The 11,002-nt window shown below is 41.7% G+C and overlaps 1 protein-coding gene across 1 annotated transcript; it reads left to right on the top strand.

The window, feature by feature from the left end:
• The first annotated feature begins 271 nt into the window (after positions 1-271).
• GCAT (glycine C-acetyltransferase) lies at positions 272-10,738 on the top strand. The gene is made up of 10 exons (XM_053469336.1): positions 272-392; positions 622-937; positions 5,784-5,914; positions 6,092-6,193; positions 6,656-6,802; positions 7,903-8,057; positions 8,753-8,835; positions 8,954-9,125; positions 9,630-9,751; positions 10,192-10,738. Exons 2-10 carry the CDS (start codon positions 754-756, stop codon positions 10,341-10,343), a joined length of 1,248 nt encoding a protein of 415 aa, XP_053325311.1. The 5' UTR covers positions 272-392; positions 622-753; the 3' UTR covers positions 10,344-10,738.
• Positions 10,739-11,002: the final 264 nt, after the last annotated feature.

Below are 11,002 nucleotides of genomic sequence, written 5' to 3'. Positions count from 1 at the left end.
CAAAAGATGCAATGATATGTTTCCCTTAAAAATCAAAGTCTGTGTTACAATATTTTTTTGTTATAACTGTTTAAAACCATTAAGAATTAATTTTCCAGCCTTTTTATGAACCAGAATTGTCAAAGAAACCACACACACCAGGACTTTCTGTGGACCACGTGGAAATCGCTGACCTAACAGATTTGCAGATACGGCTATTTCAAGTTTGTGAACACTAGGGGGCGCTGCGGCTCAATACATTTACCATGCCCTCTGTGATTGGTCAGGAATTGTGACGAAGAAATCGCCAAACAATTAACTCTTCACGAGCGGTGATATAAACAAGGTCATCCTGGCAATGCGCTAAATGGACACGTAGGTGCACATAATTAACCGTATGAGTGCCAGAGCAGGTGAGCAATGCAGCGCACATCTATCTGCAACTCGAGCAGTTGGTGCTTTTTGAGTGTCTGTTAACTGATGAGATGTCTAACCACATATTAATGAAAGCCAAGAAGAAGGGTTACCAATCATGGTGGGGTGTATGGATAAAAAAAGGAGTTGATTCACTGCAGATCGTGCAAATAAATAGTTTTCATAAGAAAATGTAATACTAATGGCCGGATTATGCATACATGATAGGTGAAACCGGCACTGACAGAGTTGATGCGGTGGCTGGAGCTTTGATTGGCTGCTTTGGCACACACCTCCCTTCTTCATGGGGTGATCGCCACTTGCTCTCCGTACGAAGAAGTCATTGATTCAGCGCACAAAATGTTGGCTACTTGGCTGTCAAGAAGGCCACTGATAGCGGGGCGAGCGCAGTCCACCATTGCACACCTCAGGGGCATTCTGGAGAGTGAACTTGCAAATATAAAAAGTGCTGGCACCTGGAAGACAGAGAGAATAATAACCTCCAAACAAGGACCACACATCAAAGTGGAAGGAAAAGATACAGGTACATTCATTAAATAAGATCCGCTTGCTATTTGCCAAGAAAATATACAAAAATGCTGATATCATGTAATATTAGCCCAGGGACATTTGGCTAACATGAAAGTAGAAGTAGTTGGTAGAGGCCACCGGTAAGCAGAATCTAGTGAGGTAGCAGCTGTGAGTTACACATGTGTATCATGGCCAGGCAGCAGCTACTGCTAAAATGGGTTGCGCTCCCTTGTCCCTTCAGCAGAAGTTTACTAAGCTTCTTCTTGATCCACATTTTCCAGTGAAACATTATTTTAGTGTCTTACAGCAGTTACTGGTTACCATATGCAGTCTGTGCAGTGCAAGTGGGAATCATTCTGCATAAATCAGATATCATTGCATATATAATACAACACTAAAACTCACTTAAGGAAATGTATTTACAGCTTTAAACAAAATGTTATCTCAGTGGCATAACACAAGCAGTGGCGTCTCCAGCTTTCATATTTAGGGGGGCACATGGGGGGACAGGGACCAAAGTGGGGGGCAATTATAAAACACTACATATACACTATATATATATATATATATATATATATATATATATATATATATATATATATATATATATATATATACCGTATTGGCTTGAATATAGGCCGCACCCTAAAAGTTGGGTAATTTTTTAAAGAAAAAAATTTCTGCCCCCCTGAGATATGCTGCCCCCCCCCTGCCAGATTTAACGGTGCAGACTCCACGGGGTCTTGCGGGGCCGGAGGGGGACATCTACGTATAACGCGTATTCAACTTCTGGTTCCGGCACTTCCGCCGTGGGAAGTACCGGCAAGGAAGATTGTTAACGTACATCGCGCAGACGTTCACCGGCTGCGGCGATGCGAGCATAAACAACCTCCGCTGCTGTAGGGTCAGTCTTCCTTCCTCCTGACCCTACTGTGACATTGAGAGGTCCTCTCCCCTGTACTCATCCCTAGAGTCCATTTGTCCCTCGTCCACTAACCCATACCTCTCCTTTACTTAATCCCTGCAGTTCAGGTATAGATCAAATAAACACATGTCAACAGCACGTGCATGTATAGATCAACTGAATAAGACATAAAACTCTGTATTTCCAGGTATACACAAATAATGTATGGAAACATAGCAAAGCAGGTATAGAGCAAAAGAACACACAAACCCAGCATTGCAGTTATAAATCAACTGGAAATCACATGTAAACTCAGCACTGAGGGTATAGATAAACAATACATGAAAACAGCTTTGCAGACATCCATCAACTGAATAAGACAAACAAGCTCCGTATTTGCAGGTATACATAAATAATGTATGGAAACATAGTATAGCAGATATAGATCAACAGAATAACACAAAAAAACAGCTTTGCGGGTATAGATCAATTGGAATTCACACAAAATCTCTGCATTAAAGGTATAGATAAAACTCCCTAACTCTCAGGCATAGATCACAGGTTGCACACCCCAAAGCCAGCCCTGGCATCCACACTGGCCACATAGAACCTGACCAGCACGCAGATAACACACATTTGCAAACATTGTCCCCAAACAGCCCAGCATATGACATCTTTGTCCCCAAACAGCCCACCCTGTGCCATCTTTGTCCCATAAACACGCTACCTGTGCCACCTTTTATCCCTTAAACACCCTCCCCGTGCCATCTTTACTTTTCAAAAAATGATTATTACATTTATAATAAACACAGATGCTTTTACAATCGCTCACTAATTCACACAATCATTAATTCTCTCACTCTTTCACACAATTTAGTTACACATATTTATTAATGCATTCTCACAAATTCATTAATTCTTTCACTCATTCACACAATTCATACACAAATTAATTTGTTCATTCTCTCACTCATTCTGACTTACTTTATTTCAATATTCTTATTACCCTCTTTTCTCACTATCTACCCCCCTCTCCCCCTCCTATCTACCCCCCTCCTTCTTACCATCTCCCTCTCCCCCATTTGTAGTTCACTTAACTTCAGACGTCCTGTGGTGGGAGCGCGAGGGTTCTATCTTCAGTGTCTTCGTCGCGGTGGGCGCAGCTTCACTGCCGACGTCATATTCCGGCGCTCAGGATGAAACGCCGGCACCGCGAGGAAGACACTGAAGACAGAAGCCTCGCAGAGGAGAGTGAGAGGTGCCGAGCGGTTGCACCCCTCTCTCTCCTCCGCGTCTAGAGCTTCCTCCGGGCTGCAAAAAACAACAATAACAAACCGGCGTTTCTATTGGGGCACATGGGGAGGCACAGCATGATGTAGGGGGGCCATGGCCCCCTCTGCCCCCCCCTGCCAATGCCAGTGAACACAAGTGTGACGGGACCGTCCTGTACCCTGACTGGGTACGCCCGCCGACCGTTGCTTCCTTCGCCCTATGGCCACCAGGGCACCAGAGATTAATCCCTTCACTGTCTGTGGCTACCCGAAGCTGAGCTTGAAAAGGACAATAAAGGATCATAGCAGCCCACCCCAAGCATCAGGCAACACTCATGTTGAGGTGAAAACAGGACTGTCTTTATTTGGAAACACAGGGGTATTTAAACAGTACAATGGATTGAATTACATCCAATAGACACACAAGGGAATTACATCCAATAGACACACAAGAGAATTACATCCAATAGACACACACGGTTCTTCATCCTGCCCTCCTTTGCATATGACTCAGTATTTGCACTCACCCCAGTAGGGGGTCTCTATTGTAGTCTGTTGAGGGGAGAATATAGTAAATATGGGTGGCTCCAGGAAACCTGCTGGATATCAGATCCAGGTGCAAATACTGGCCATAGAGGTCTCTTATGATTGAGATAATGTGGCACTCCTTACCAGGGGCCATAGTCTGTAGGGAGGAGGCTGGCACTCAGGCCCCTCCAGCAGCCCATGGCACAGAGGCTTTCGTGACAACAAGATTCTGGGGCCCTTCTGTCTGTGTATGTTTTGGATCTATTTGACTGAATTGTGTTAATGTGTGGAATTGGTACTCATGTATACTTACTATCGGATGGAGCAAATAAACAGAAGCCTTTCAACATAATAAGGCCCTGGGCAAGCATCCACTACAGCCACCATTGCTCTCTTAGATTAATTGTACCTGATCCAAAAAGAACACATTTCTTCATGTTGTGTGTCGTGTGATAGAGAGCCCTGGCACCATAGACTTCTCCACCACCACTTGTAAACCTTTTCATTCTTCGCAGTCGGTGTGCCATCTGATACCATCCCTGTGATGCAACAGCAGGTGTACATAGATTTCAAAGGAGGGCATGTTAATGTAGAATTCTAAGCTAATGTCTTCCAACAGACCTTTATGCCTCTTGAGGAGGTTCAAGAGATAGCTGCTGTGAACCCTAATCTAAGCCTTGGCCCAGGGAAGCTGCCCGTTTTGCCCTGTGGAACTATCTGCCATGACATCCCTGCACACACAGCTGCTTCATAATCTTTATTGAGATCTTCAACATGATGGTGCCCAGAAACAGTGTTGCTTCACCATTTTCAGCATTGGTAGGCCATAAAGAAACAGCAAGAGAGTAGCACCTCAGGTCAGTGGCTGCACCATTAGATTATAAGGATCCTCTGCCTTGTGAACAAATACACGGGCTAGATGAGAGCATAAAACCAAACTAAAAAAAAAAAAGAGTAGGGTGGTGGTGGAGGGAGAGATAAAGGATCCAATATTAAAAGTCTAAACCTACAATTCTATATAGCCTCTGTGATTCATTTCATCTGGAAAAAAGACCTCTGAAGTCCAAAAAATCATGAACTTAAAGCCTCCATTCTGACGCAGACTTGCATAAATGCACACGGATGCATCTGTCCCTCTTTCTTCCAGATGTCCCTCTTTATTAGGCACCCAGAAGACTTGTCCTTCTCACCTCCCAAAGAGCCATTAGGTAGCAAACTCTGGGGGACTAGCCTTTGAACATTCCCACATTTGTCTGTGTAATAGTTCTGTGAAACACTGCTGTTTTGAAATCTTATTACATAATATTTGTTGAGCAATACAAACTTCTCTTCTAAAAAATGAGATATGAGTTGTGTAGCTTACGTAGTTTGGCTCAGTTGGATCGGCCCACTTCGCTGTCCAGTTCTAGCATGTGCGACTGTGTCAGTACAATTATTTTGTAATTCTTCAGATGTTTAATTGATCTCCTCCAAACCCAGAGTTTCAACAGCTGGGTACTTTCTTACATTCAATTTCTATTAGAATTTCTTAAAATGTTACTTTATATTCTATAGAGCATAATAGGCAGGAGTTGGGTGGATAAAGATTCAGTGGAAGGGTGTAGTGGATGGGATTTGAAAGGGGATACACTTTAAAGAGACACCCTGTATGTCTGGCCTTCCTCTAAAAATGAATGCTAAATAAATAAATAAAGGACTTGGTTTATGCAAAGGTGCAGCACCTCGCTCTTGTTAGACAACCTCTCAGAATTCTCACCGAGTCAGACTGGGTAGCGGGGGGAAGGGACACATGCATATGGAGGTGGTTGCATTAAGATGCATATGTAGACTGGAGTGTCCCTTTAAGAAGAAATGCTTAAAATGTCTAAGAGAGAAAGAAGGGAGCAAAATATTAAGGTGGGAGGGATGGGAAAGAAAGAGCTGTGAAAGGTAAAGTGTTATGATGGAGAAGAATGGGGTAAAAGGTAGGAGCACTATCATGTTGCTACAGCTGTACGTGGTCCATCCTCTGGAGAGGGCCTGGGAAGGCTGAGTGTTATGTCCAATGAGAGGGAAAGAGATCATGTGCACTCTGATACCTTAAGGTCCACCCAGCATACGGCTATTCTCACGGTGCCAAGGCTATTATGTAAAAACAGTCTTCTTGACTTCCATAGGCATCTTGAATTTCTGTGCTAATAACTACCTGGGTCTGTCCAGCCATCCCGAGGTCATCAAAGCTGGAGGTCAAGCATTGGAGGAGTACGGTGCTGGTCTGAGCTCAGTGAGGTTTATCTGTGGGACTCAAGTAAGTGAGTTGCTATTTCTCTTATGGTGACAGCAGAGTCCATTTCTGTGCTACTTCAAATATTGCTACATCAAAATATAGCATTGTTTCTGGAGGTAACAATTGTATTTGAGTGTATCTAATAACATATGTTACGTAACTATGTTTCATATAATTAATCATATTGCCTTCCCCTAGAATATCCACAAGAAACTTGAGGAGAAGATTGCACAGTTCCACCAGCGTGAAGATGCCATATTGTACATCAGCTGCTTTGATGCCAATGCTGGAATATTTGAAGTTGGTTATTATTCATTTTAACAATTCTTAGTGTAATCCTTAGGCATAATGTGTTAGTTTTCGCCTCTGTATTAACATCTCTGTGAAATCAAAGTAGGACTGCCTCCAACTTAATTATTTAATAGTTAATAATGGGGAGGAGCATAGAGTCAGAGTTTAGAGCATTGAGCTGCAGTGAACCATCTTTGTAGCATATTTTATATATTGTCAAAAGTAATACTGGTATATTTCCTGAATGTAAACCAGGGCTTTTTATCTGAAAGTTTTTAAACTTGCCACCTGGGTCTCCAGAGGATTTATATGATGCTCATTGTTCTACCTAAGGAACAATAATCTCTTTCAATTTGATGAATATTGATACCATTATTCCACATCCTGTTTTATCACTTTCATGTGGCATTACCTGTTCAGTTTTTTAGCCGTTGACCACAACGTTACAACCACTCTGTTTCATGCTTTTAGGCCTTGCTAACGCCAGAGGATGCAGTGCTATCGGATGAGCTCAACCATGCCTCTATCATTGATGGTATTCGCTTATGCAAAGCCAATAAATATCGCTACAAACACATGGACTTGAATGATCTGGAGGCCAAACTGAAAGATGCTCAGGTATATTTAAATACGAAGTGACTAGAGTGACTTGTCTTGAAAGATGTACTGTTAACCTTGGGCACTCCCTAGGCCAGCGCTCCAGTCTGCCCACTATGCTGACGCTGTCTTCACAGTGGAATGCTGGGATATGACGTCATATCTTAGTGGTCCGTGTCTTAAATGTCCCTCGCAATTCATCCTATGGAGGTTGTGCTAGCTCAGAGGGTGGTCCGTTGTCCTGGCTTTGCAGCAGGGAGATTGCAGGCCAGAGTGTCACTGACTGTACATTTTTTAAAGCACGCTACTTACCTTATTTGCTCGATTATAGGACAACCCCCCCAAAATTTCAATATTAATTTAGAAAAAGAATAAGACTACCCTGTAAGAAAAAGTTTTATTAGTAAATATTAATTCACATGTAAACATTTTTTTCCTATTTAATAAAAACTATAAGAAAAATGCTTTTTTGTTTTTAGTTGCCAACCTGCCTGCATTCCCTGTCTCACATTATGCTGAAAGACCTCATGGACAGCCGTAGATCGCTGTGGCAGCTATCAGTGTCGAGGACTTTCCAAACCTAAACGCAGTAGTGGTGCTTTAAAATGCTTTGGCCTCTGATTAGACCCTGCAGCATGCTCCTGGCCACCCCACCAGCCTAAATTATTACAGAGATGTGTTTGATGAAAGCTGTTAATCAGTGGCAGCCTTGCCAAAAACATTTTAATTACATATGCCTGCCTATTCATATTTCTAGTGAATATGTATATGAACAGTGAAAGTTCTGGAACACTGGATTAGTGTTTGTATTTTCAGCCTACGCAGCAAGCCACCAAGTTCATGACTTTGGACAAGCGTATCCCAGAACAAGCCTAACATATTTTTTAGCTTCCTGATTTGTGATGTGCATTTCATCCCATACATCATTTTGATAAAGCAAGATTAAAAAAATATGTTATTGCCTATGTATACTGAAAATGTATAATTGCATTGTTACATCCATCATCAAGCCAGAATAGTTTTACTGCCACCTGAAATTACCCCAATGTATAACTCTCCTAGCTAGCTCAACTGAGAAGCGCTATGTTAACAGTCTTGGGGCATTTACTTCCTCTGCACAGAAACACCGACTGCGTCTCATAGCTACTGATGGTGTGTTTTCAATGGATGGAGATATTGCGCCTCTCAAGGAGATTTGTGACCTGGCCAAACGCTATAATGCGCTAGTGTTCATAGATGAATGTCATGCCACAGGCTTTATGGGACCAAACGGACGGTGAGCAAAAACACACTTATTTTGAGGTGCCTTTACTTTGAAACATTCCAAGAGTAGATGTATGTAATGGTAAATGGGTCTTGATTTTTTGAATGTTTTGGTGAGTTGCTACTCTGTGTCTTGGCTGTAACAAGTAGGAACTGTTTCAGGTAGGTCCAAGAGTGTATTCAGTACTTTTAAGAGCTTTACAGCCCTCACTTTTAATAATGAGCTCCTCTATCATAGCTCTGTTAATCTATTTGAACTTCTGAATTCTGAATGAAATCAATACAACATTGTATGTTATTTTAAAGAGAATGTGATAGAAACATTTCAATACATAAAATGAAGTATTTTTCAAAAGATGAAAAGACTAAGGATCATAACAGGGAAAAGGGTGCACTAGATGTTCCAAATGCATTTTATCTGCTGTCAAATTGTATTTTATGTTTGGCTGATCAACACAGTTAAGAAATTGGGTTAATTAAAGTAAAATGGTTTAACACACTATATTTATAGGCATATGAAGTCTTAAAACAAACCACATTTTGCCTCACCGACTTCACTATGCATTACAAAAGGGCTGTCACTAGTGATCTTCTACTGCAAGAAGGTCCAAGTTGCCCTGTATAATGGATTGTTAAATCAATCAGGTGCCTACTTCCACAAGTTGCACGGCTATTGCTCATGACTGTCTGTCATCTCTCAATCTGCAGAGGCACTGATGAGCTCGTAGGAGTAATGGACCAGGTGACAATTGTTAATTCCACACTTGGAAAAGCATTGGGAGGAGCAGCAGGTCAGAGTTCGCTATGCATACCAGATGCAAAATAATTACCGTGTTCAGAATCTTTTTGTGTGTTCTGTGTTTGCCTTTGTTGCTTGTAAGAAACTGACTGCTTGTATCTCCCTATAAGGTGGGTACACTACCGGCCCTAAGCCTCTGATTGACCTTCTCCGGCAGCGCTCCCGGCCATACCTATTCTCAAACACCCTTCCACCATCTGTTGTTGGCAGCTCTTCTAAAGCTTTGGACCTTCTAATGGAAAGTAATGCTATTGCACAATCTATGTCTGCTAAAACAGCACGGTAAGTTTGTGTTGGACGTGCATATATAAGATGTATGTAGAAGAATTTACCAATAACCACTGCTTAAGTGCCTGTCAACAAATCTGGTTTCCAACACAAAGCATTTCCTTGGGTGGAGAAAAAAACATTTATGTGACCGTCACTGCTGTTCTATGGCTATTAGACCATCGTTACAAAAGAAACCGTGGTGATGTAACGGAAACCAGACATGATTATCGTGGGTCATTTCAACGGCATACAAAACACACAAGGATTGTGGGCAATCGAGAGGAACTGTGGTGTTTGCCAGCTCATTGATTTCTTTCTTGAATCCTTACCCTCAACATCTGTCCTAAATGCAACTGTTTAGGTTCTTCTATGTCCAAGTATCCTCCTGTCTTACAAATGTATTATAATTTTTCATGTTATATTTTTTTTTTCTGAGGAAACCTTCACACTAACTCTAACAGTTTTTGTAGTGTTTTGTTTTCTTAGTGGTTGAATGAACGAGTTGTATTGTTGTAGATTCCGCACCAAGATGACAGCTGCAGGTTTCACCATCTCTGGTAAAGATCACCCCATTTGCCCCGTGATGCTTGGAGATGCACGACTGGCCTCACAAATGGCTGATGATATGCTCGAAAGAGGTATGTCAAGGGACAGAGTAAAGAGCATAGATTATTGCTCTGTATGTATGAACTGAGACATACATTATTCTCCTCTTTCTCCTGCAGTGAAGTATGCTTATTATCAGTACAATCGGTATAGGACATCTAGCTCCCCTCTATAGATAAAGGGTAAAATGCAGTCATTCGCTGGAAGAAATAGAGTGTGGCTCAGAGAAAGCATCTTGGAAACTATAAACTGCTTTTCTTTGAATTCCAAGGGTGTTGCTAACATAACTTGTCTTAACAGGATAGTGGCACATTGTTATTTCCCCTATCAGTCTTTCTTCTCCTTACTCTTTGCCCTCTCTTGATGACTTCCCATTTATACATGTGCCTTTTGTCACTCTCTTTAATGCCTACTTGTCTCTTCCTTTTCTTTATCACATTTATTTTTACTCTTTCTTTGCATTCTTACCTAGGTATTTATGTCATCGGGTTCAGCTACCCAGTGGTCCCTAAGGGTAAAGCTAGGATCCGTGTGCAGATCTCTGCTGCTCACAGTGATGAAGACATTGACAATTGTGTAAAGGCGTTTACTGAGGTGGGACGAAAGCATGGTGTGGTATCATGAGGAAATGGCTGGTTCATGTAATCGGCGATGGGCAAACATTCACAAGTGCCTCTGCAATGCCAGAGTGCTGCATCTATGGAGATAACCGTCTTGAGCTTTATTTAATTTTTTTTTCCAAATAACATTGAACATTTTAAAACAATTGACTTTGGCGATTGGTTTGTGGATCTCCATCAGTTTTGTGAAGCTAAATCAGCCTTCCAGAAGCTGTTGGACTTCAACTCCCATCATCTTCATCAGGATTGCCTAACCAATATGCAAGACATTAGAATTACATGAAATGATTTTGAATCGAAATTTGTCTAGAAGTAACATGTTTGGCTTATATCTCAGGATGCAATAAAACTGTTTACCATATATTGATCCAGTAATTAATAAACACAGTCTGCCTTGTGCATTGCTTTGAGTACTTGTGCATCTTATGTGTGTACCTCAATCCAAAAATGAATAAAACCTAAGCATCTATAGCCGTTTCTAATAGATTCAGTTCTGTACTATCAGTGTCTTTATGTACGCTCAGCCCTTCTTGCAGCAGATGCTCACTGTTCTTTATGCAATGCCAGTTTGGAATTAAGGAACTGTCCAAACAGTTAAATCTGTCCTCTGACTTCCGCACATTAGATCTGAATTATCGAGGACCAGCTCCGACCTTCTTGCAA

The sequence above is a fragment of the Spea bombifrons genome, chromosome 6, assembly GCF_027358695.1.
Source record: "Spea bombifrons isolate aSpeBom1 chromosome 6, aSpeBom1.2.pri, whole genome shotgun sequence".
NCBI lineage: Eukaryota > Metazoa > Chordata > Amphibia > Anura > Pelobatidae > Spea > Spea bombifrons.
Note: the sequence above shows the minus strand (reverse complement) of the source record. Positions and strands in the feature narration are given on the sequence as shown.

Excerpts from the sequence above, each read along its gene's own strand:
- GCAT (XM_053469336.1), top strand. The coding sequence starts at position 754 with ATGTTGGCTACTTGGCTGTCAAGAAGGCCACTGATAGCGGGGCGAGCG. Across the intron at positions 8,058-8,752 it reads TTTATGGGACCAAACGGACG|AGGCACTGATGAGCTCGTAG; the intron begins GTGAGCAAAAAC and ends CTCAATCTGCAG. Across the intron at positions 8,836-8,953 it reads AGCATTGGGAGGAGCAGCAG|GTGGGTACACTACCGGCCCT; the intron begins GTCAGAGTTCGC and ends TCTCCCTATAAG.